Source organism: Perna viridis, chromosome 8, assembly GCF_037379345.1.
Source record: "Perna viridis isolate PV_CMFRI_1.1 ecotype Kerala chromosome 8, ASM3737934v1, whole genome shotgun sequence".
Classification (NCBI taxonomy): Eukaryota; Metazoa; Mollusca; class Bivalvia; order Mytilida; family Mytilidae; genus Perna; species Perna viridis.
This window is the reverse complement of record NC_142452.1, coordinates 40,856,648-40,883,733: the sequence shown is the minus strand read 5'-3', so window position 1 is coordinate 40,883,733 and position 27,086 is coordinate 40,856,648. Positions and strand designations below refer to the sequence as shown.

General features: G+C 32.2%; 2 protein-coding genes across 2 annotated transcripts; both read right to left on the bottom strand.

Moving 5' to 3' along the window:
• Window positions 1-1,032: 1,032 nt before the first annotated feature.
• Window positions 1,033-7,943, bottom strand: LOC148610517 (uncharacterized). Its single transcript, XM_088595591.1, has 5 exons — window positions 7,782-7,943; window positions 4,976-5,147; window positions 3,445-3,524; window positions 2,786-2,863; window positions 1,033-2,383 (listed from the first exon to the last, which is right to left on the bottom strand). The coding sequence occupies exons 1-5, from the start codon at window positions 7,864-7,866 to the stop codon at window positions 2,370-2,372; spliced, it is 429 nt and encodes a 142-aa protein (XP_088451717.1). The 5' UTR covers window positions 7,867-7,943; the 3' UTR covers window positions 1,033-2,369.
• Window positions 7,944-19,324: 11,381 nt separating this feature from the next.
• On the bottom strand, window positions 19,325-25,704 carry LOC148610516 (uncharacterized). The gene is made up of 3 exons (XM_088541312.1): window positions 25,467-25,704; window positions 24,276-24,382; window positions 19,325-19,612 (listed from the first exon to the last, which is right to left on the bottom strand). The coding sequence occupies exons 1-3, from the start codon at window positions 25,639-25,641 to the stop codon at window positions 19,349-19,351; spliced, it is 546 nt and encodes a 181-aa protein (XP_088397438.1). The 5' UTR covers window positions 25,642-25,704; the 3' UTR covers window positions 19,325-19,348.
• Window positions 25,705-27,086: the final 1,382 nt, after the last annotated feature.

The window sequence follows — 27,086 nt, the reverse complement described above, 5'->3', positions numbered from 1 at the left end:
CAGTATAAACCTGTTCCAGCAGCATAAAGTAAGAAGTATATTGCGATACAAACAATCTACGTAGTAACGGCAAGCTCTGGCATTACGTCAGAATTATGATATGAAAACTCAATACGCAGAAGCTGAAGGGATGTTGCCACAGGTGAAAGGAAAATTGAAAATACGAAATGAAGAGTCATGGCATTTGTTGTATAGTTTGGCCAATAGTTTCCCTTTACTATTGATCTCTATATGTACGCAAAGACATGAGACTTGATAGTGCTTGTTGTATCATTTATCTTAAATTCTTTGGGGGTAAATGCCATGCATCAAACCTCCGAAACTAGGATTTAACAAGTTTTACATAAACAGTATTCGTGCATCTTTTAGATGTAGATACAACACTTGAAAATGACAGCCGTCATATAAACGATCATGGCAGAAGAGACGATTTTTATTCCCATATAACGTTTTGCAGTTAATCACATAGTTTAAGAATGTTCGCTGGTCATGTTCTGCAATTTTAATCAGATTTGTGGACTTTCCCGGTTTTATCCATTTCATAGCATTAATATTTTTGCCCAATGGCCCCCACTCTTTTTTTTTGTAATTTCATACAGTTTTCCTTTCCTCTTTTATCTATCACGAACTTGACGTTTCATGAGCAATTCGGCGAGTGTTTCTAGAAAAGCAGACCGCGCTTACCTACCGGGGCACCTGGTCCATACTCCCAGTGTTTAGTGGAGTCCGAGTTGCTCATTCGCTTTTGTTACTTTGTATGTATGATTTTAGTTATTTTATGTTCTTTGTTGTGTTTGTCTCTTTCTCATGTCTTGTCTTTCTCCCTAGATTACATTCTTTTAATTACTGCTATAATCTTGGTTCCCTTCATCAATCTTTTATTTAACACACTTAAAATGTTTATTTAGGAATTTTTTTTTTAATGAAGTCCTTTCCTTTTGTTTAGTGGTTTAAACAAATGAAACCTGTTAAGTCAAAACCAAGAAAAACCGCTAAAATTCCAATGAAAATATCTTAAAAAAAGATCACAACGACCCATAATTTTCTTTTATTCTTATATTTTTCTGGCATGAAAATTCCTAACAGACTGCAAAACCATTTTAATTCCTGGTTATTTTTAAATAGACGACAACCCTTCGTTAAGAATTGTTACTAAAGACACCAAAAGATAGACTGATAATATGAGCGATTGTAGCAAAAAAATATTTTCTGTGTACATCTCCCAGATATCCTTAGCAAAGATGGCTGTTGCATCGTTTTCCGTTGTCAAGGTTTGGATCATTGGTTGGGCATTGGATATCACTACTTGATCTTGTTGGACAACATGCTGGAATTGTGCAGTAGTTTGGAGGAACTGGTAGGTTCTTATACGGGAATCCTTTACAGCAAATACAAGACATGCGTGTCAACAAAACATTATGAATATGCAAATCAATTCAAGTTACATATATATTCATAAAGAGTCACGTTTTATTTGTTGATTTTTTTATTTATTACAATGGAAAAGTGTGCATACTATATTATGAAATAAATAAATTTCGATTTTTGTAAAATTAATTGACAAGTATCCTGCATTCGTTTTATTTTTAAATGTTCAAAAAATAATAAGATGAGTCTAGAATAGCGTTTATTCATTTTTGTTCAGAATTGCATTCGAAAACATTTCGGAAACACTAGATGTGTAGACAGAATAATGCTGAGGTACAACAAATATATCATTGCGAAACAGTTTTAGCTGGTGTCTGTAAATATTTTTGCGGATCATTTTAACTGATGTTTGCAACTTTCGAAAATTCGACATATCGTTTTCATTTTATGACTTGCCCTGACATATATACATATTGATCTGTAATTGTTTATCACACTGAACATCAAATATAGGAGTATAAGCTGAGAACATACTCAAATGTACGGACTGTTGGAACAAAGAACAAATAAATATGTACAAGCTAACAACATTAAAAAAGGTGATAATTGTAAAAAAAGTGATAATTGCAACTTACCGACCGAATGAATATTAATTAAAAAAAGTTGACTGAGTGCATTTGTGATACTTAAAGACATAGATCGAGGGTACGGAAAATAAGTGAAATCAGTGATATGTTTGTATCATTTTCAATTTTACCAAAAACTATCAAACTTTCATTGAAACAGAATAAACTTAGTCCAAGTAACTTTGATGCTTACATGATATTGATGTCAAATGATCAAAACTTACGTACCAATGATTTCGAAGAGCTTGTCCCTTACCCTAGGTCTACCTCCTTAAGCGCTATTTCGAAACCTCAATTTATTTTTTCAGAGGTATGCTTTGAGTCTGTTATATTGAACGTCATAGTGAACGTCATAGTGCTTTCCATTATATCTTATCACTTACCATCCACTACAACACAAAAAATAATGGTTCGTGTATTATAATAGACATGTGAACTATTATTTATTTTTTGTACACCTTTTGATTTGCTACATATAATTATTTATTTCGACTCAATTGAAATGGTTTGATTCCTGAACGGATATCTAAACGTTATGCAATGTTTAATATAGAAGCAAAGATAAATATCTATCCGACATTCAATCATGGTGCTGAATTGTCCAACACACTCAAAATTTATTGTATATCTAGTAAATTTGAATACACATTATATGAAGATCAGAGTCAAATTTAAAGAAACTGGTTACATAGCTTTAACAAGATTCCATTTTGTCACTGTTTGAATTTTCAACTGGATTGAGTTCAGAATTCACAGAATGTGCTAACTTGCTTTGAAATAGATCAACTTACTTGATATGTAGGTCATTCGTGTCATCACTGCAAGGTTACAGAGTTCACAGAATGTGTTTTCGGTCAAATTTTTTCTGTCTAAAAAACACAAAGTTTTGTGAGTACATGTCAGCAACAATAACTGATTTGACAGGTATTACCATAGGTCATCACATTTATAATGGAAAACAAATACTGTGAAAGTACTTTTATTCGGGGATACCACTTTTCGTGGATCATGGAAGAAACTCAAGTTCATGGATTCTTGAATTCGTGGTTTAAGTGTTGTCAGTATGCACATTATTCCTTGGGAACCGCATTTCGTTGTTTTCGAGTTTTAAATTTTAAATTCAAGAATTAATCGAAAAAAAAGAAACCTAAAAAAGGGTCATGAATGTGTTGTTTTTCTTAATGCTTATGTCATAATTTTATGTTATGTTATTTATTTATTTATTTTGATAAATGCACGAACATATTACTGCATATCACTGGGCACTATAGGCGGTTTTTTTTTCCGGAACATGATATATAAGTAATCGTTACTAAGTGTATAGTTTCAAAAAAAAAAAAAATTGCTTATCAAAAATAACGGAGTTAATAAAAGGTGTCAATTGAATTCAACGTAACATTACAAAATCTTGAAAAGAAAAAAATACTGATCTCGATTCAAATGAACTCACTTGGACTTGAATAAGTATACATTTCCCTTTTGTCCTCGGTTAAAACTTCTACTTTAATGCAATGATACTCCCCGTATTCCCTAAAAAGAAACATAAATACATAAAAAAAGTTGTGAAATTAGAGATCAATGGGATAGTTAGTTTACATTTCCTTGTCATAACATTAAGAATCTTTAACATGTGAAAGTATAAGAAAGGCAAATCTCAGCAATCATGGTATGGTAATATTTAATCCATCTCTAAAAAAAGGCCGTGCTAGTAAATCTTCCTTAGGCGTGTATCAGATTTTCCAATAATATTCGTCGCTCCCCCGTTAGGAAGATGTGGAAATCTGGCACAACAAAATTTTCGCATTTCTCTTTCTCTTTGGTAAGAATGTAACACCCAAATTGATATTTCTAGACACATACAAGGGACAGTCTCTATTTGGTAATTTAAAAAAATTGTGAACTTGCAAATCAACACGGAATAACAATCATACAGCATTGTTGCATTTCCATGTCTATTGACGTGGCGTATGCACCAGACACTGTAAATATAGACACAACGTTTCAGTGAAATGTCAATCACTAGAGTTATCTCTCTCTTACCACAAAATAGTTTATGTTACATGTAATTAAAGTGTTTCTAGAAAAGCAGAAATCGTGCACCTGATCAATTCGTCCAGTTGTTAATGGAGCCCGAGTTGCTCATATGTTTAAATGTATGTATTATTTTGGTAATTTAACATTCTTTGTAGTGTGTGTCTATTTGCCACGTCTGATATTTGTCCCTAGATTACACTATTTTGATTTCCGCTAAAATCGTATTTCCATTGATTACTCTTTCGACATAACATTTGATTATTAAGTAGCTGTCTTTGTAAGAATCATGCAAAATTTGAAAAATGTGATACACCCAAAAAAGGCTACATATTTTTTTTTTTTTTTTTTTTGTAATTGTTTTATGAGTATATACTATGAAATGAGTAATTATTCATATAAATCTGCCTGCTCTTAGAAGATAATCAACATTGAAAATACAAAAGATTCAAACAAAATATAAAAAAAAAAAAAAAAAATATGTAGGCTTTTAACCCATGAATCACATTTTGCATGAATCTTAGCTGGAGTGCTACTTAATTAGCATCAAAACATTATGTTTTATTTTCATTCTCAACACAAGAGACACATTTCATCTTGTGCGATATAATGGACTTTGTTATCCTTGTTTTTGTACTGCAGAGATTCAATGATGATATCAAGCCTTAACTTTTGCACTTTGTTGTAACTTCAACTAAATACTTCTCTGTTTAATAAATAAGTAAAATGTGTATAAGGTGTGGCACATGAAGAAAACAAACCAGATATTTTATGGCACTATCCAAGTCTTTATTGATACCTGTTAACCACCAGAAACAACCAATTTATATGAAATGCACTATGGTAAAATGGTATTTGAGGTATAAAAGACCAAATTAAGTAAACAATTGTGCCACCCATTAACTGATTTTTACACAGAATGGTACTTAAAGATGTAGTTTATATCATACCTAACCAGTATGAAAGATCCACTACGTTGTATAAGTTCTGATGGCGTTTGTTGGTCCCCAAGTGGCCTAGAAATGTTCGTATAAACTCCGATCTTCGGGCTGTTTATCAAAACTATACTAGTATCCTTTATGAACAACTGTTTACCTCGCCAACTGCATGGCCAGTATCCATCTAGCCACAAAAACATAAATTATACTTATTACTTTTTTTATTTCGAAAATCTGATTGGTACACAGATGCGTAGGAAAGTCTTTAATAAATCAATATTTGAAGTAAGACTGTTGATCTCATAATAACTTTGTCATATCTTTGGTATGTGCGTTTTTTATGACTTCCGTGATGAGATGTAACTTTCAGTACAGGTGTTGTAAACAAATTATTTTAGTAGTTTTGAAGAGTAGAATTGCTGGTTGCATAAATAAAATTATTTCAGAACTAATACCGGCTCTATAAACAAGTCCATATATAAAAAACGAAACAAATTAAAAGCAAAATACAATTCGGAAACTCATCAAGACAACTGGTTTATCAACAACCATAAAAAAACAAAAAACAAAACAAAACCAAAAAAAAACAAAACAAAACAAAACAAAACAAAACAAATAATAAAGATAATAAAAATAATAATATAGTACAACAGCAAAATACAAAAATGGAGAAAATAAAACAAGAACAAAAAATAATAAGAAACCAAAGCAAAACATCATAAATCGGAAAATTATAACGATATCAAAAGTCATATAAGTGGACATAAAACTTACCAAGTTTCTATAAAACTAACGATGGTATGCAAGAAAGAGCCAATTAAAGGCAATTTTAATAAATACTATTGTCTATTGCCTTGATTAAAGCTTCATTTAATATAACGGAACTCTTCCAAAAAATAAAATTTGGCAGCAATATTTTTTTTTTCTTGAACAGGACTTCAGGTAATTGGTGGCATAGAAAGAAAGAAAAGCAAAGCGAACAAGTCAAGATTGTTTTTTTTTTTCTTTTGTTCTTTTGTCAGGGTCAGTGCTTGAACCTGTCTTTCCTCGAAATGCCACTTATTTGCAGTTTTGAAATTAACTGCGGTACATCTAAATCTCTGTTATTTATTTTATTAACAGAAAAACGTTTCACAAAACTGAACCATGTTGGTTCGTTAAAATGCATTATCTATTAAAGGTGGCAATATTTCGAAACAAAATCCCCAATATATACTTATGATTTAAGCCTAAAATTGCAATTTCTTATATTTTCAATTAAAAAAAATATAATTATATCGATATACATATATATTTACAAGGTCTTGTTGTCACAAAATTCACAAGACCTCATGAATTTAAAGGTGTAACAATCTCCATTTTTTTTTTCAAATAATTTCCTTTTTTTTAGTTTAAACTAGAATTTGACATCTTGAGATCAATTTGGAGGCGTATCCTGTCTAAATTTTCAGTTTCAATCTCAATCTTTTGGTTTTGTGTGTTTACTTTTATTTAAATTGTGTTCCCAAAATTCAATAATCTTACTTTAGTCTTTTTCTTCTGGACTAGTATACGTCGTTCCATTTTTTAATCAAGGTACAATTGTGACAGAAAAATATCAGACACTCAAGGATGAGATTGCCAGATCTCTGGGGCTTTTTGAGTTAGAGAACATTATAATTCGAGATATCTTAATCTTTCATTTTCTTGCGATTATGATTTTTTTTCTTGATTATTATTTTTTTTCGTGATTAGTACTCCAATTTACAACGCCCAACTGCCTGTCAATTTTTTTTTGTATTTACACAACGTCATAACATGTTCTATAGTGACATCACAGACGGTGCATGGTGATACGGCATATGATACAGATTTTGCCATGTAATATACACTTAATCAGATATATAAGTAGGTAAGGTTTATAACATACGCAATGTCTAACGGAAACTGCAAGTGAAATGATAAGAATTCCGAGTAGGAATTCGATAAATGTTCAGTTATGTGATAATGGGGTTGGGACTTCATCAGATATTCAATATTGCTACAGTATGCACAAGAACGTTCTGAAATCAAATATAGTTCACAAGATTTCAAGATCTCATAGTGTAGTACACTATTGATCAAAATAATTTTAATCATAGCTTGGAAGCACAGAGAGTCCGATTTTAGTCTTAACAGGAAATCACGTCTTTCGAAGCTTACCATACACAGTTTGGTATTTTCCAATCTTCTTCACCGAGAAGAGTAAGAAGCGTCAAGAAGTGGTAACTGTCATCAAGTCGTCTAGAACAATGGATTAACGGGGAAACTTGAGGTTTTCAAATACTATAAATTTTCTGTAATTCTATAAATTCAAATTCGTCCGTGTACGAATTATACTTTCCTCATAATACATATTAAATAAGCAAACAGTAAACACACACACACACACACACACACACACACACACACACAAACACACACACACACAATTAATAATACCCCTGAAACCCAGTTCAACAGACAAAAGTTATATTACTAAACCTTCGAATGAATTATCTTATTTTAATGCACTATTCATATACATTTGTACACAGATAGTTTTTTTTTCAAATGTCTTCAAACAATTTCAGTATTACATTTATTTTTAAGAAATTGCTATCCCGATAATAAATTTACATTTCAAATTTGAAATCTGCACATCCTGCCAATATCCAATCCATACCTGTCATTACATGTACATGTATATGTACACCATATGAAGATATGTACCTATTAAAAGTTTAGCATCTGTATAATATTAAGTTAAAACATACGATTTTGAATAAAATGCGAATAGAAATGAAGAATTTAGTCTTACCTGTCCTACGCCTCTGATATTGATAATGACTCCCATTCGAATAAAAAAGCGATGCAAAAAGTATTGTCATAATCAAACGAAACATAGTCAACTCGTAAGCTTGTTATTGACCACGGTATTATAACATGTAGACCATATTTTCATTCTATTCATAACTTTACACTTCATGGTTTTAAGTAGTAGTCATTGTAAAAATCATGCAAATTATATATAAATGTAATAACACCTCCTTAAAAGGGATACACATATTTGTTTTTGATTTTATGCTGCTGAATGGGTATAAATGGCTAAATACATAAACGTTTACTCCAACATGTCTGGTCTCAGGAGATAATTCACATTGAAAATCCGAAAGTTTTATTGAATTTCATTGTCATATGCTAAGTTATTTCCTTATCTTTAACTTCTACCATACGGTCTATATAATCGATATCTCCTAAGACTAAAGATTTTATGAAAGGCATAGTGTTAATTTCTGATTATTATAGCATATATGAAAAATATCAAAAATTAATAAATATCGACTTTCTAACATATATCACATTTTGCATGATTCTTCGCTGGAGTGCTTCTTAAAACATGTAAATATGTAATCAATAACAAGTTATAACTTTTCTTTGTTAAAACACATATGTTTCCCAATGTATATAATGATTTGCTTTTCAACTTCAATAAAAAAACAGAAAACAATAAAAAAAAAACCAAAAAAACTGGAAAACAAACTCAATGATACAACCACCACAACGTCTTTAAAATAGCAACCTTTTACTTACGTATATGGATCAATATTTCAAACATATTTGCCTACAAAATGCTATTTTGGGAACGTTTTTAATCGTTTATAGAGCTTGCAGTTTCCTTAAACGTGGCGTATTATAATAATTTGTATATCTTGTTTATGAATTTACAGACAAAAAATTGAAAAAAAAAAGAATTGTGTCATTTATAGAGCTTGTGTTTTCCTTAAACTCGGTGTTTCGTAATCTTGTTATATAATGTTTATGAATTTCCAAACAAGAAATTAAAAAACAGTAATTAAAAAATAAACATTACAAAACAAAAACAAAAAAGAAACAAAACAAAACAAAGCAGAACAAAACAGAACAAACAAAACCGAAAAAAAACAAAACAAAACAAAACAACAAAAAACAACAAAAAAACAAAAAAACAACAACAACAACAAAAAAACAACAACAAAAAACAAAGAACAAGAGGCAACAGAAGTGCATATATAGGTGACCAATTATGTTGCTATCCTACTACAACAGTTACCACAATTATTATTACACAAATATCACCCTTTTATCCCGGTTTTGGTGTACAAAGATGTTTGTGATTGTGGTGTTAATAGATTAACATGGACGCTGATAACTGTCCCGTACTACCACACATCGTGTACTAAGTTACAGCCCTAGATTAATCCTACGAGGAGGAATGACCCGGCCAGCGAAAGCTATATTTTTATATAGTCTAGCTGGCCGAGTGGTCTAGGGCGCTGGACTTTGTGCAGGCGGTATTGCCATAGATGTCACAGCGGTACGAGTTCGAGTCCCGCGGAGGGAACGAGCAAAACTTTGCATCCCAAATTTGACAGTTCTAACATCGTTGCGAATTTTTCAGACCTTTCTATACGTTTACATATCTTCCCTGTATCAATTTGATCCGATGGAGCAGTGTAGTGAATAGAGTCGTCACATTCTGAGACGTTTATATATATATATATATATTTAAAAATGAAAACAAATGAGTTAAAATGCATTAACACGAACAATATAATTCAGACACATACATGCAAATTGCATTTTGCTATTTTAGCCTTTACTGGTATTCTAATATAAAAGTTTTATGCATTTATTTAGAGCAAAGAACATTAAGATGTAAATTACTAATTTTACAATATACGAGTTCAAAGTAACAGCACACCGTTTTTTTTAATTTATGTGCGTGGTAGTTTTGAATGATTCGATTATACTGGAATGAACCAGTGATCCGTAGGATTTTCGCCAGTGGGATATTCCTAAGATCCAGAAATGTCTAATCAAAGATGAGGACCCATAAAGCCTTATTTTGCCTAATGCAATAATCGGTAAAAAAAAAAATAAATTCGGAAAAAAAATAAATAATAATGTAATGAAAAGGCTATTTGCAGAACCTCTAAACTGAGGACTAAACCATCTGACTGCTCTTGCAAAAAAAAAATCGTCATTCAAATATGGTTCTTCTGTTATTACGGGAACGAAACTTTCTGTAAGGTCCTTTCTAAAGTTCCTACGTACCGTGAACCACGTTCCATAAATTGAAACTATACCTTCAAGTTCTTATTGATGCCGTGGATGACTACGCAAGAACATAGATAAAACGAAAAATAGGTGAAGGCTAAGAGGTCTTTATTTTTTAAACGTATGAACGTTTTAAATGGTCAATGTATGTCAGTGCTACATCAGTTTTTAAAGACTCTGATATAGCAAAACCATTATCTACTATACATGACAAATATGTTGTCGTACCAGCAGACAAAGACCAAAACAATAATGTTTCTGTCTGCAAAACATATTTCATCTTATGTTTATTATCTGAGGTAGACGTAGAAAACAATAGGAGTAATCTCTACAAAAGACAATGGTTGTAATCTACCTCCTATGTACTGGATTCCTAAACTGAATCTGCAAAGTATAAACCTCTTTCAAAACTTTTAACTTCTTCTAGATCTTCTAGAAACCCTCTATTCAAGATTATTATCAGAATATAATAACAGTAAAACCTATGATTTGTCAACTCTTCATACTTCTATTCACCATATTCAGTTAAAATCACGACTGAAAAACATTATACATCGGTGTCACCCCAAAAAAGACGGTACACTTAGATACAAATATGTAGTTTTTGATAGAAATTCCTCATATTTAAAAATAATACCAAATCCTTTTTTAAAAGACACCGAAGAAGATGTTTTCAAAATGATTGAATTTTTTATCGACAATATATTTGTCCAGTGTGGTAGACGCGTTTTCGACAGACGCGTAGACAAACGTTCGGCATTCCAATGGGAACAAAATGTGCTTAGAAAGATCATTCAATGTAAGTTTCCCTGTATAGATGACGTATTATAGTAAAAAAGTACTAGTTTTGGGGATTTGATATATTCCGTCTACCCAAAAGAACATAAGATAAAGGATACTACAGACTCTGTGAAGTCAGCCTCATATCTTGACCTACACTTAGAGATCGATAGGAACGGAAAACTATTGAATAAACTATACGAGAAACACGATGGCTTTTAATTGCGTATTGTCAATTTTTAGTATCATCCAAACTTCATACAAGTAGGCTTTAAGAACAGGGTTCTGTTATAGTTGCTACAAGGTTGAAGTCATTACTACATAGTTTTTTGGTCATCATCATGAACTCGTAGATCGTTACATTGTATCCATCTGCATCATGAAAACTTTGTTCTGCACGTCATAGTTTTCCTTTCATCTTTCGTCTACCCTAGACATGATTTTTATGAACAACTCGGCGGGCGTTTCTAGAAAAGCAAAGGACGCTTACGCTACCGGTGTACCTGGTCCATGCTCCCAGTTTTAATTGGAGTCCGAGTTTCTCATTTGCTTGTGTTACTTTGTACGTATTATTTTGGTTATTTTATGTTCTTTATTGTGTGTGTCTGTTTTTCATGTCTGGTTATTGTCCCTGTATTACATTCTTTTGATTTTCGCTGGCATTTTGGTTTCCCAGATTATTGTCAGCTTTCAATTCTATGCATTAAGTTTGTAATTTGAAAAAAAAATGTATCGATTGAAAAATAAATGCACAAATAATCGAACGGAAAGCTGTTTTGTAAATAAATTATGGAAAATATAAACAGTGAAGTTTCAGATTGCTTCAAAATTGACTAAGTCCAACTTTACCTCTAGATGTGTAATGTGACCTAGCTATCACATGATTAAGAACCTGGCCATCCGTGTAATATACCCATAAAACCCTAACTGCATCGCAGCACGTGGAGTAGATATATTTATTAAAGAGCTTTTATCTCTACTTTACGCCAAATATTTGTATGCACTACTTTTGAACCGCGTCAGTGTCCTTTACTTGGGATTTTTTATGGATTTGAATCTACTAATTTTCAATTTTTGTTTGTTCTAATATCCGTATAAAAATGTTCTACATTATGATTTACTTTTGCCTTGACTGTAATACAAAAATGTGAGGTTTCACTAAAATAGTATAATCATTAATGTATAGAAACCAGTAGCGGACAATTTTGTCTGTAATAAATCTCTCAATGCATTATATTACCTTATGCGCTCTAACAAAGTTGGAAATACTGTTATAATATCAACACGAATCAAGCATTTTTCTCTCTTCTATTTTTATTTTGAAAGCTTGAAAATCAAAAGCTATTTTCTTTATTTGGCTGTAAAAAAATCCACGCTCTGGGTATTAATCGAATGAAACGGTTAAGCACAGGTCTATGTTGCAAAACTTGTTATATCCGAAAAAAAAACCAAAAGCAAAAAAAACAAAATGAAAAACGAACAAACAAAAAAAACAAACAAACAAAAAACAAAATAAAAAACAAACAAAAACAAACAAAAACAAAACAAAACAAAACAAAAAAACAAAAAAAAAAAACAAAAAAAAACTTCCAACCCTAATACATTTACAATGTGCACGTATCACCCATGTCCCTACATTTGTTCGATATTGCAAAGTTTAATAGTAAAATCAAACAAAAAAAAAATTCAGTTTTACACATTTTTGTGTGTATAAAGTCCTGTTGCTTAACTTTCTTGTATGTAATGGACGATTTCCTACATTTCTTACGTATTTAGTGTACACCTACACATACGCTAGAACAGAGGTAAACATTTGGAATACCTGTAATTGTATCATAGCTGTTACCTGATGAATTACTTTGATGTACCGTTTAAAAAGAACATGGATGTACATATAAATCATCCATGTTAATGTGTAAATATCTGTGCTTAATAGCCTAAATGTAGTTTAAGTATTTGTTATGATAGGTCTAAGCACTCCAACTTTTTGTCGTCTTCTCAAAAATAGTTTCATTCAAATTTAATCGTCTATATTTTTGTGAACGCGGTTGCCTTTTATTTCAGTCAGCTGCATCCTGTGTTATGTTTACGTCAATCCATTTAAAATCTAGAAAAAATTAAAGCAGGCGCATCCCGGGTGGTGGATTTGAAGAGGATGCGACAATGCGTTGTTGGTTGTCAGGATATATAAACATGGTCTGGCCTTTAGTGGTATGGATATCCATTTGACATATAATGAAATTAGTTCTTGACCCTTCATTTAAGATATGCTAAGCTTTCGTGCATTTTAGCGGAGGTACCGTTTCCAAGATGTTGACTTTCGGGAACATTATAGAAGGAGACCCCTCTTAAAAGAGGGAGCATTTAGCTCTTTCTTATAATATTATACGAAATTTTGTTTATTTTCAAGCATTAAAACATTAGATTGGAAAAAAAAAAGAAGAAATGATACAACATTGAAGTATGTCACTTCTGAGCTTTATAACTTCGCCTTTAGTCTTCATCATTGTAATTAATGAATACTGAAAATTTTAAATGCGGCAAGTTTTAACATCTCCCAATGGGAGACGGACAAGACCGTTGGAGATTACGGAATGTATGATAATTTCTAACTTTCCCACATCAATTTACTACTATTCGTAATCATAAATCTAAAGAAAAAGTGTCATTCTTATTTTTCTCATTTACATTTATTAAACATTTGGAAAATAATATAGAAATTGTTGGTTTAACCAAAAGTAATGGTAAGTTTATCATTGAAGCTATTGTACTAAGAAAACATTTAACACATTGGTCAATGGTCTGTCTGTCTGTCTGTCTGTCTGTCTGTCGTGAAGCACGAGAAACATCAATGACTTTTAACTGGTTATGATGAAAATATAGTCACTCATGCAGTGTTATCATGTAGTTGAAGAGGTACACTCCTTGAAACGTTCACTTTTCCCATTTGAGCGTTCGAGCATCCTTTATCGTTCGTTTACACATCGTTTTGCGTTCGTTTTAACGCACGATAAACGCACGATAGAAGTGCTCGTTTAAACGCACAATGGTAGCGTTCGTTTAAATGCAAGATAGAGCGTTTGGGATTTGAAATATTTGGCTCATCTCTGTTGGTTCCATTTTCAACGGAACATTCCAGGAGACTAGAGGATAACTGAATTTTTCACCAGTTTGATTCAAGTAAAATGATATTATTTTATGGAACGGAAGATGAAACTGATTGGTTGCGTAAAGCTTCTTTTTAAGTGTAGAATTACAGGTACAAATACAGACATTAATCAAACTGATTTCCTTCTGTGGGAGTCTTACATTCTCTACATTCTGGAGCATCTGATTTCATTGTTTTGTTTTGTTTTTTTTCCTTTTTTCAAGGTTCGGTGTTTCGATGAGTTGAAATTGCAAGTGCTTTTTTTGTATTTCTTATGATGTGACGTTTTCCTTATTTTCAAATTCTACATATAATCACATTATCACTTTATTTATTTATCGACATCGTGTATGTAGGTCTTATTCATTTCTGTTTCACGGTCAAGGACATGGATAAAACGTGAAAATAGGAAACAGAAATGTCTTGCACTTACCTTATGTTTTGATGATTTAGTACCTTATGTATTTTTACCGGTTCTAAATCAGATGAAAGGTTTCGGCATTTGACTTTTTTTCGCAATGACATTCAATCAAGCTGTTGGTACACGGACGATGTATGGGATAAATTAAAACTTTCAACTATATAACATTTTAGAATACTGTGTAGCAAATCACTCCAAATGTTGATTCTTCAGCCGTATCATTGTATTTAAGCTGAACTAGTAAGTACATAGCCTGAACTCGGGAAGCACAGACGGACGAGTCCTCTGTGTTTAAAGGAATCGAACACCTTATCTTGGAGATTTTTGTGTACGTTCCATACTATATTCGCCTGTTCTGGGTAATGTTCACTGACTATTTTTTGGCGAGGCAGAAAAACACTACCACTCGTCTCCAATTGATTATACCGTCGTTGACGTCCGTGTTTGATTGTTTTCGTTTTTTATATTTTTATATCATGTTCATTATGTAATATTTATATTGATTTTCGGTTGTTCTATAGATACAATTTATTGAAATATAATTACATACATAAACTTACAATAAGGAAAACAACATATCACACATACAAAAAAAAGAGAGAGAAATGTGAAGTTGAAAGAACAAATTGTATGTGACATTTATATATAAACAAACACTGTTTATACAATACTGTGGAAGTATTCGTTTTCGTTGTGTACCAATTGTCGTGTTTTCCTGGGTTCAGTAAACTACAAAATTTGATTCCCCAAAATAAATAAAAATTTCCGTTTCATTAGTATGACACTTTTGTCAAATCATCGAATTCAAGAGCCTACGAAATGACGTTTTCCCCAAGGCACGAATTTGAGTACTTTCACAGAATATTTATAATATATTGATTTATAATTACAAAACAGAAACCGTTAAGAATTATACAACAGTTAATTTTGAGCCATTGACATTACATGAAACTAAACATTTTTCATCAATACAAATGAATTTTATCACTCAAACGTTTGATATTTTGTTTGTTTCTTTAAACTTTCAAATAATATTTTGTACCATGAAAATTGATTTATTCAACGGGTCATAGTTTTCCTTTCCTTATTTGTCTACCCCGGACTTGACATTTTATGAGCAACTGCGCGGGTGTTTCTTGAAAAATAAACAGAGGATGCTCATCCTACCGGTGCACCTGGTCCATGCTCCCAGTTTTTAGTGGAGTCCGAGTTGCTCATTTGCTTTTGTTACTTCCTATGTATGATTTTTGTTATTTTATGTTCTTTGTTGTGTATGTCTGTTTTCCATGTCTGGTCTTTGTCCCTGGATTACATTCTTTTGATTACCGCTATAACCGTGGAACCCTTGATTACTCTTGCATTTATAGTCCGTTCGTACCTAAGTCATAGCTTAAGATTTTTGTGATTCACATGACAAAGTTAGGGAGCATTAAGTTCAAGAGACATATATATACAAATTAAGACAGCTGGATAGGTCACATATTTTAGCTTGAATTTGTAACGATGGGAGCTTTTCGCAACTACAATACTAGCACATGTACCAAATGATATCGATCTTTTATGCCAATTACATTAGCAAAACAAAAGAGCGACACGTGGTTTTAAAAGAAAAGGTTGTTGAATGGTAATATATATATATTGAAAAGCAGAACCAGAATACACATTGAAAAATAAACCTAAAATTTGAGCACAATTTCATCTCTAAAAATCAAAACACTCCGATGCAAGTAAAATACTTCTCCGTCAACAAATCGGGCAAAATGTGTATTAAGAGTGGCACATAAAGAAAAAAACACAGATATTTTATTGCATTTACCAAGTATTTATACGTGATAACTTCCAGAAATAACCATCAAAGTGTTTGTAAAATTTACGTTCTTTAAGGTAGTGATAGATCAAAGTATGTTGAAGTGCAATATGGAAAAATGGCGGGCAAAATTTTCCCACACTTTTTTCTTATGTAAGCAGTGAAAAATATCTACACCAGAGAGGCTTCATGTATAGCATATATTTGAGGGTAAATATACAAAATTTAGAATTATGATGTGCTCCCCATTGCCTTATTCTTACACAGCGTTGTACTGAAATAATTACCTAGAATTAAGATATAGGTAGATACACACATATAGAATAAAAACAGATTTCTTTATCAGCTCATACAGAGAAAAAAGGCTTAATTATATCATGCATAAGTTAATTATAACATCATGTATTTCCTCAGTGGAGTTAAACACAATTAATGCTTATACATATTTATCATGTTTAAATGTTCACATCAAAATATCTATAAAACAATACATCTGTAGCATTGCAGCAAAATATCTATAATATAAAACAATACATCTCTAGCATTACATTTTTTTGTGGTAAAAGAGTTTTATACGTATCCATTGATACAAGCAGCACACACAAATTGATGCAAACATGCATTATTCACAAAAATTGTTTCATTTAACCTTTATTTAAGTACTCCAGATGAGAATCACAATTTTGAAGACTACATATTTGTAATTTTGATAGAACGCATTGATCTAAGATGATCACAAGTGGCCACAGAGAGCCAGAATTGCTCAACTGATTACAACTATTCGTTTTAGCCTTCCAAAACAAATATTCAAAACTAAACACTTAACCCTTCTATATTCCTTTCATAAGATTAATTCAAACAATAGGTGCATCTTAGTTTTCAATCCGGTTTTCAAATCTTAAAACAAATCTCGCATAGCCATGTTCCGCAATTTAAGGGCAATAACTGTAACACCGGTCTACATATCGTTATAATAATTTCGGCTCAGGTCCGTTCAACCATTCATTCAAATTATTTTATTTTCTCGTCAGAATTTATATCATGATAAACCCAAATGATTATGAGTTATTTCTAAAAATCTACAATTTTACCCCTTCGCTCTTTTTAGTTATACCATTACTGGTATGTTTTTGACAGATGAAAAATCTCCAAACACATTTTTATCATTTATCATGATAGAAAAAGGAACAAATATGGTGAAACGTAACAAATACAAGTCGTATAACTTTTTATGAAAATAGTAAATACTTACAGATATTACAAAAGGTTATCAATAAGTGTAGACACACCTTGAAGTAAGCTCTGAAAGGCCAAGACAACAAAATTAAAAACAAATAACGGTAACAGAACGATGACTCTTCCTAAAAAAAACTGAAAAGTGAAATAGCGAAACGATGGCACATTAATTTTATTCGTATATCTAGTATAAAAGATATATTTCAAAAGCATTTTGTTTAATTTAGTATAAAAAACTCAAAATAAAATGTTTTGATAAAGTCAAGCCACGGAATAGATATAAGAAAAAAGTCATTAGCACACTGAAGTGGGCTGTGATAAAAAAAAGTATCATCAAAAGCATCCACTTCCAGTAGAGGATAATATAAATCTTAAGGCTCCAGTAATAGCCATCTAAACTTCAGTAATTAAAACGATGTCATTACAAATTGTAATAGGAAACCGTTGTGAGTTATATGACTTGACTAATGTCAATGGAGTTACTTTATTGTTTCTGGAAGGGGTTATCGTCGGTATTTAAGCCATTAGGAGTTCGAATCTAAGAAGAACAGATAGGATGAAATATATTTAAAAGTCAAATAACGACACAAAGCCTCGTGAGATATCCGGATTGACATTAATGCTAAATCTGATAACAATCCATCCAGTAGCTTTACAAAAATTGAATTGGTCCACCCTGTGATGCTGAACAATCCTAGCCAGACAAACTATTTTTTTGCAAAATACTTCGATTTGAACCATATGGTTTGTTTTTGTCCTTTTTTTTCGATGGCGATGTGTTTTCTACTAGATCAATATCCACACACATACTTCTTAGGATACCCTTAAGTAGTTATGCTTATTTTATTTGTAATTCATTTAGTAATTTCAGGGAAGAAGAACATCTTAGTTGCGAATGAAAAATCGGGATAAATCCATTTCAGGACCAATAACTTAAAATCCATCTTCTAAAACTTTTGGGCATAGGTATGTCCCATCATGCTTAACAATGTGACTTCAATATCATTTGTTTCAAGTTGTTTGGAAGAGTTAACGGACAACGACGACGGACGAGGGACACACATATTGACGACAGTAGCTTACATTGCCCTTTTATGCTTGGTGAGCTAAAATTAAAAAAAATGTTTTAGTAACAACAGAAAAACTTGACGTCAGTCAGGGCCATTTCATCTGAAGCCAATTGGGCATCTAATATCCTGGTCTGTATTCCACAAATGGCTGTTCCGAGTGGACAACTATTACTCCAACCTCCAAATTTTCCTCTTAAGTATGTAAGGTCTGACCTTGGTGCCCCAATAATACGTATTCCAGTTGATGTATGGAGATCGCGACACTTGAATTTAATCCAGTTTGTAGCAGAATCATCCACTAAAGGTCCCTAATAAATGGATAAAAAAGTTCTAGAAGTTAAATCATCATTTCATGGTCATTTTTATTTCACAACTTAACTTTGAGTGTTTCGTGTAAACTATTTAATTTCCAAGTAATTAGTTTTTCAAATAATAGAGTAAAACGTACATAGGATAAGAGAGCTTAATCAAGGGAACCAAGGTTATAGCGGTAATCAAAAGAATGTAATCAAGGGACAAAGACCAGACATGGAAAATAGACAAACACAACAAAGAACATAAAATAACTAAAATCATACATACAAAAGTAACAACAGCAAATGATAGGTTGCCTCTTAACACATGTACAGCATACCGAAATTTAGAGTAGTAATATCATTGTTTTTTTTTTTATTTTTTATTTATTTTTTTTTTCTGTTTTGCTTTTGGTTTTTTATTTTTTTATCTGTTAGAAACGGATGTATGGAATTTTTTTTAAATGTACCATATTCCAAGATGTCGATGGAAGTTTGGTTGTTCACATGACCTTTTAATATCATAACTTACGTCACATTTTTTCCTTCAGTAGTTCAATAATTCTAAACATAGATTGACTTTTTTGTGTAATAGTAAATTTCACCTTAGATTCCTCGCTTTGCATGTTAAATGATTCCATGACAGTATTCAGAGGGCAATAACGTTGTCGCTCATGTACGCCCCATTGAGCAATACCGGAAGTGGGTTTATCTCCGCATTCATATCCAGCCTTCGACCCACAAATCAATATAATGCTATTAGCTCCGGTGAAATCCACTATGTTGGTAGACTCTACCTATACACGAAGAAGAGTAACAAATGAAGATTATTAAATTTTACTTTAGAAGTGATTTTATCTTTCCTGAACTGGTTTGACTTTCAATTTCCTAGAGTAAGCAAATTGTCTACTAGTGATTTCCGCTGAGTTGAGGGCACACGCCGTAAACCAAAGTGAGCATGAAGTATCGGAGTATTTCTGATCATTCAAGATTTTCAGTTGTTATTGAATTATCGAAGAAAAGGTCGTTCGCATGTGCCATTCAACGAATTGTCTGTGTGTTATATTTTCTAAACTGCAAACCATTGAATATAAGAGTAATATCTTCAAAGGGTTTGTAGTAATTGGATTATTTTAAAGCAATGAACAAAGCTCAATCTTTTATGAAACTCAGTTTTTTTAGTGTACAAATATTCATAATCTACACTGGCATCCAAAGCTGTTGTTATGTTGTTATGTCTCTCTAAATAGTAATCAAGAGAACCACGTTTATAGCGGTAATCAAACGAATGTAATCCAGGGACAAAGACCAGACATGGAAAACATACAAACATAAAAGAATATAAAATATCTAAAATCATACATACAAAGTAACAAAAGAAAATGAGAGGTTGCCCGTGCACACGTGTTGCAAATGAGCAACTCGGACTCCAAACCTGGGAGCATGCACCATTACAGGTGTCCCGGTAGGGTAACATTTAATGGCAGGGCGATCTCTCGATCTCTGGTGTCGAAGAGGTAGAAATAATATGTCTCTTAAATACCATCGTACATTATAAAGCATCAACAAATTGATATTGTTTCTACAAGTTCATGCACAACACAACATTATAATTTGAGTTTCGACCAAGTAAATAAGTAACTAGCCTTCGCCCGTAAAATCAAATTAATGTTCAAAGAAGCTTTTGAATATTAAACATATATTGTTTGTCATAAAATTTGACGATGTTTATTGCTCCATTGTTGCATCTCCAGAGGGATTTTTTTCATTTACAGTAGCTAATTTCCTATTTATATGTATTTGTCTGTCGTTAGCGTAATAATCCAGCCGTTTTCATGTTTGTGCGAAAGTGCTTATAATTTCTTTTTAATAACATCTTTCTGAATAAAATCAATGTTTCCGAATACGAGTAACTGAATAGAAAATGCACAAACTTCATTTGGATATTTTTGCGTGCAGTACAGTAATGATTATCATATACGGAAAGATGTATGCAGAATATTTAGTCTGAGAACCCCTATCGGGTATTGTGTTATTACTTTTCTGAACAATTGTTCAGCAAAATGGAGTGTTTAGGAAAATTACATAAGAAAGCAAAAGAATTATGCAATAAAGTAGGTCCATTGTTATACTGGATAAAAATTGGATGTTTTTTGTCAGATGACTCACAATTATTTGCCGTGGGACGTCGTTTATTTTGTATCCCACTTTTTCAATGTGTTTGGTTTGCACTGAATTGATTCCATTAACAATTCGATTTTTTAAGAATATTTGGAAATCATTATCCATTTACTCTCCACTAAAATAATCCCAGGTGCAATTCATATACTTTTCTCTGGAAAAGTAACGAATTTCGGACTTAAGTTATTTTCCCCTAGGTGATACCGAGGTGACTCCAAGAGCCTGAATCGCTCACCTTGTTTAATTTTTGCCTTTCAAGGGCAATTCTCTGGCAAGAAGTTGTCTGACAATTTTTAGCATAGTTTCTTTCTATATTTTATAGTTTCCAAGATATTGGTTGGAAACTGTGAAAAAAATAATAATTGTTCACCTTTCAAAGAAAAAAGGAACTTGGCTTATGTTAACGGAAAACAAATCTCTACATCAGATCTATGACAACTACCCTAAGGAATATTAGTACCGTCAAAAGAGGGCTATAACTCCAACATAGCTTCACATATCAAAACAAATATTTTACTTTAGATAAATCACATCATGCCGAACAATTTCAGAATTTGCTAAACCTAACGATTTTGGAGATTAATGCAAAAATTGTATGACCCCTCAAGTCTGTTTGTAGTAAGGGCTGCCATGTTTTCAACGGATCAAACACCCCCACGCCAGTTTTTTTTTTTTTTTTGTGGAATTCCCTAAGGATATTCACATTCATATCAATTGTTTCCAGTTGGTCATGTAATATCAGCAGGGGAAGATTATTGAAAGAGATAACAGATACATTTCATTATGCTGCACACTTTTATCTATGTCAGACTTAGGCTAACCCTAATAGTTTTGGAGATGTATGCGAACAACTTCTATTTGACTCCTTTGTTCTACTTTTGGAAAGGCAGCCTTGTTTCCCAAAGGATGAAAAAACCCACATCAGTTCGATACCCTAATGAACATTCAGGCCAAGTTAATTTTTAAGGAGTATCAAAGAAGAAAAGTTTTGAAAAATTTGTAAACAACGACGGACGACGACAACGGACGCGAAGGGTTGGCAAAAGCTCTCATGGCCTTCAGCCAGGTGTGCTAAAGTAAGAAAATAAATCAGTAGTGGTCGAATAGAGCAAAACGACCAGATGTCCAGTTAAAAGAAATAAAAGTTGATCGGAAATACATTCGGACATAATTCTGCCAAGTGCTACAGGTGCTTTCTTTTAGTGTGAGAGGCTGATTGGTTTTTATTCATGTACTTTCTGACAATAATACAAATACTAAAATATCAAAGCAGTCAATCGCCTAGTCAACCTAACGTAGGATTACAAGTTTTCATATGATAACTCAAAAAAGGAAGAAAAGAAAACAAAATGACGAGACTGTAACCTAGTTGATAGCACCTGTTTTAAACATGTTAACTGTACAATAGTTAGCATCCTCAGAGGAATTACAAGTCCATGCCAATATAGATTGCGATTGTTAGCAACATATTTCCTTTATGCATAATTCGTTCTCAAACTAAAAATGGTCAACACGTGCCAGACGGGCTTTAAAAATTCTGCATTTAGATGCAACTTTAAGAAAAGAACAATATATTTGTAATATGTGTCTACACATTGCTTTCATATGTTGAAATGGTAAGAAATTTTCCATTCCATATTACTAAATTCTTAAAATATATTAAGTATTTTTTCATACTTGTAATATCATAAAATAACAAACACACAAGCAATGTAGATACACGTAAAGTTGAAAAAAGGGCGATAATTTACAGTTTATAGTTTCCACCCTTTTCATAATTCCAGCGATATCTATATATACATTCGTTACCGAACGAAAAGTGCGTATAAGATTATAACTCGATTTTCAGTCTATTGATAAAACGCCCGATTAAATAAAACATTACATTTATTTTGATTTGGTTTTCAATAGTGCATACAGCAGTTCAACAATAGTGTGTGAATTATTTCTACTAGAATTTGAGGCATTACCATTTAACCAAAAAAAAAGATCCCTATCGATACATCTGGTTGGTGGTCAGTTAAGTGGAAATCTCTTATATGCATGCCATTAGGTTTGTTAATATGTACGGCAGTGTGCACAGTAGATTATGTTTTGCTGTTTTTGTATTGTAGCACATTATCGTTACTCCCTTTGGTTTTAAGGACCAACAAATGCAGTAAACGTTTAACCTTTTTTAGCAAAAGTAATCAAATGAACCAAGATTCTAGCGGAGATCAAAATAATGTTACCGAGGGACAAAGACCACACATTGAAAACAGTCACACGCAACGAAGAACACGAAATTACCAAAACAACACACATAAAGTAACAACAGTAATTGAGGAAATTGGATGTTTGGATCTTTCGATTGTTTTAGGATCCATATTGAATTAATGTCACTTTGGGAGTAACAAATGTTGTAGTAGAAATGGAGACCCTCCTTGACATCTGTGAGTATAGAAGTTTAAAGTTTAAAGTGGTTTGGTGAAACATTTTTCAGACATAGCTATTTCTTTTCAAGACTACGAACTTTAATAGAGAGAGAGGGTTGAACGATCCTGTTGATTAAAATAAATGCTTATGAACTAGTAAAGTCAGCTTTAAACTGAATTTGTATTTCTAATATCAGCGATTGTAGGTTTATATGCACGGCCTATCGTCTGCTCTTCCATTTAGTATCCTGAGCGTACAGTATAACAAATTCATACGGAGAAACTCTAAGAAAATGTACAACACACTGACAAAGTTACAGAGGAGTAGTGAAATACAGGTCTAATAATTTTAAGATGATATGAAGAATATTTGATATATGTTTCATCCAATTTGTCAAATGATATGGATATCATTAAATTAGTAGCCTATAGACGTTTTACCATGGTCTTGCCATTTGCATGATTTTTTTACTAATAGAAGACATTTTAAACGCAAGTCCCAGTTAAAAATGTCGCTTCCTATGTAATGGGACAGTGTCGGTATTTATTACATGCGTAATCGTTCTTAACCGAACCTTGGATAAAGCGTTTACCCATGGAAACCTTACATTTTATCCCGAAATTCCATCATGTACCAAATTTGATATTTTTAACAGAATACCTCTTGTAGTCAAGCACTTTACCCAGTTTAAAAGGAATCAGTTAAAACAGGAATGTTTTTCGGAGATTTCAAAATATATGGTAAGTAGAAACTAATAATCTATACAGCCGGTCTTTTTATTGTGATGTTTTCAGGAGTTATTAAGTTATACAACGTAGCGTTTTAGATTCAAAATCTCTAAAATATCTTATTGCACATGCTTACCTTAATTTTATAGCCAATTGCATAGTGACCAATGTGGCAAAACTCTGTATTTTTCCAAGTGCCTTTATTCAGACCATTTGAAACAGTCAATGGAGTCTGTAGGGGTCCTAAAACACAAGAAACGTGCATACACATTTTTATGAGTGGTCTTATTGAGTAATTTTATTTCGAAATTTATAATTGTTGTACATTAAACATGTCTAGTGGAAATAAATATTTAATCTTTACATTACAAAAAATGACACTTAGTGGATTAAAATTTGTTAAATTAATGTTTTCGAAGTATGTTGTATTTAATATTATAAAAGTCATATAAGAAGTAGTTGTAGTGGCTAAATTTCCTTCAAGCCAAGCTATGACTAGTTCCATTTTACGTTGACTCACAGCAATTAAAAAAATGCTTTGCAAGCAAAGGTTCATTTTAAAGGTAGGTAAATGATCATCTTAAAAAAGGATTTTCGGTACACATATTCAGCCATTGATGTCAGATTTTTAGATATGCTAAGAGCCCGACCCCCCAACAACATCAAGGGAAATTATTTGCCGCCAAAATTTCAAGTATATGTATATAAAAAAAAACCGAACACACTGACCTATATTGTTTATTTTCTCGCAACAACTTATGATTGAATGGTGGCTAACAGGTCGAAAACCGATGACCGATGTGATCGGAGATTTGTTATGTAAAATGACAAAAAATCGGTTCATGTTAATTCCTTATTTTTTATCTGAATGAATGTAATGAAGTGCCTTACCATATTTAATTTTTGCTTATAATAGTAGGTAAAAATTTGGCATTTCATTATTTTTTTTTAATTGTTTAGAAAGGTAAATTAAAAAAAAATATCTGCATTTATATAGTTCAGTAGTTGTGTTTAAAAATGGGAGTCTATAATAAACCGATCCGTAAAATATATAAATTATTTGTAAAAAAAGAAACGATCACCGAGTTCAACCGATCGGTTTCAGAGAACAGTAATCGTTAATAATATAAAATATAATAGTTGCACGGATCGCATAAAGTACTATATGAAATCTTTGGCATTTTTATACTGAGCAGCGAACATCACTAAAACTAGTTTTTACCACTTTGTTCCATCAGAAATTAACAGTGACCTTTACTTACAATTATCTTCTTTGTATGACAAAATTATCTATGTGTATTTTTAACATCTCTGAATAAATGCTCACCTATGAGAAGTGGTGGTTTGGCTTGTAAAAGGTATGTCCCCGGCACATATTCCTCGGGTATATTGCAGCATCCATTCAGCCCAATCCTACACTCCTTCGTGGATTCAATGTATGTTGCCTTGCAACATTCATCTCCCAGCTCTAAACATTTTCCTGCGCAGGCAATTCTAGACATATCACCAACTGATGCCGATTTCGACCTTGTTAATTGTACATTACTCTTTTCCAAATAAACTTGTAGTTGCTTATAACTGTTAGCTTCAGTACAAAGATAAAATTCTGCAAGAATTAAAAGTACGGAAATTAAAGTGAACTGTTCCCGTTCCATTATCGTAATAATGTCTTTTATTTCATATTTACTAAAGTCTAACTTAATATAATAATTATTCTTATAATATTTGTTTTTTTTTAGAATAACTATCATTGTATTATGAAATTACAATTTGATCGCGACTACAAAATTCGTATCCTATGAATATTAAATACTATTTCGTGTCATTTCAAAATTGTTTGAATACACTAATCAAAAGTGCCTATTCATTCTTTTAATGCTGTTTAATTTTGTTATGTACTTTTGTACATACAATGGCATAAAAAAATCAGTACAAACTCACACAACAGATTACATAATGATAGTATACAGATTAAAACATTGTAATAAATGTTTAACCATTGCTTTTGAATAGATATAATTAGTTTTAATTAACGGTGTATATATAAAAAAGACAGGAGGTGATGAGTTTATCTCAAACAGCCACGCAAACTTGTATTTCTTACTCAGAATTACCAACCACATAACCAGCCTTTCTGTTTCATTTGGGCGTGAAGCCTTTTGAAATACAGCTTGCATCAGTTGTTTAATTATATATGTTTAGAGATCATTTGTTAACGCATATACAAAAAAACTATACGTAATGTTGTGTTCTTTTTCAATGTCCATTACAACACGTCAATCAAAGTGAACTATAGCATCCGTTCCATGTTTGTTTTGTATAAGGAACAATAAAAAATCTACACGTATAAACACCCATAAATGCACTTACTTAAATTTACTATCTATTTTTGAATGAAAGAGTAAACGAGAGACTAAGATTCCAGCGGAAAACAAAATAACGTTATCCAGGGACAAAGGCCAGACGAGGAAAACAAACACACACACACACACACACACACACACACACACACACACACACACTCATCAAGGGACATAAAATGCCAAAACAATGCGTACAAATCAGCAAAAATAAATGAGCAACTCGGCCTCAGTTTAAATCTGGAGTATGGACGCTTGCACCGGTAGAATAAGCGTCGTCTGCATTTCCAGAACCCTCTGCCCATTTGCTCATGAAAGATCGGGTTAGACGAAAGAGGAAAGGGAAAATATGACACGTTGAAAAAAGCGGTTCTCATGGTGCAAATGAATACAATGTAACGATCCACGTGTTCATGATGACGACCATAAAACTGTTGTTGTGATGACTTCAATCTCGTACAATAAGTGAACATTTATGTTTTTTTCAGACACAAGTTCTTATTCTATGTAAACATTTTAGTTTCGTCGACTACTTTCCAGTCTTAAACTTCATCTTGTGATACGACGACGAACAAATAAACGTATCG

Coding starts and splice junctions, on each gene's coding strand:
- LOC148610517 (XM_088595591.1), bottom strand. CDS start 7,866: ATGTTTCGTTTGATTATGACAATACTTTTTGCATCGCTTTTTTATTCG. Junction 5,148..7,781: donor ATATCAGAGGCGTAGGACAG/GTAAGACTAAAT, acceptor TTTTGTGGCTAG/ATGGATACTGGCCATGCAGT. Junction 3,525..4,975: donor GGATCTTTCATACTGGTTAG/GTATGATATAAA, acceptor GTTTCTTTTTAG/GGAATACGGGGAGTATCATT.
- LOC148610516 (XM_088541312.1), bottom strand. CDS start 25,641: ATGTCTAGAATTGCCTGCGCAGGAAAATGTTTAGAGCTGGGAGATGAA. Junction 24,383..25,466: donor CAAACCACCACTTCTCATAG/GTGAGCATTTAT, acceptor CTTGTGTTTTAG/GACCCCTACAGACTCCATTG. Junction 19,613..24,275: donor CAATTGGCTATAAAATTAAG/GTAAGCATGTGC, acceptor CTTCGTGTATAG/GTAGAGTCTACCAACATAGT.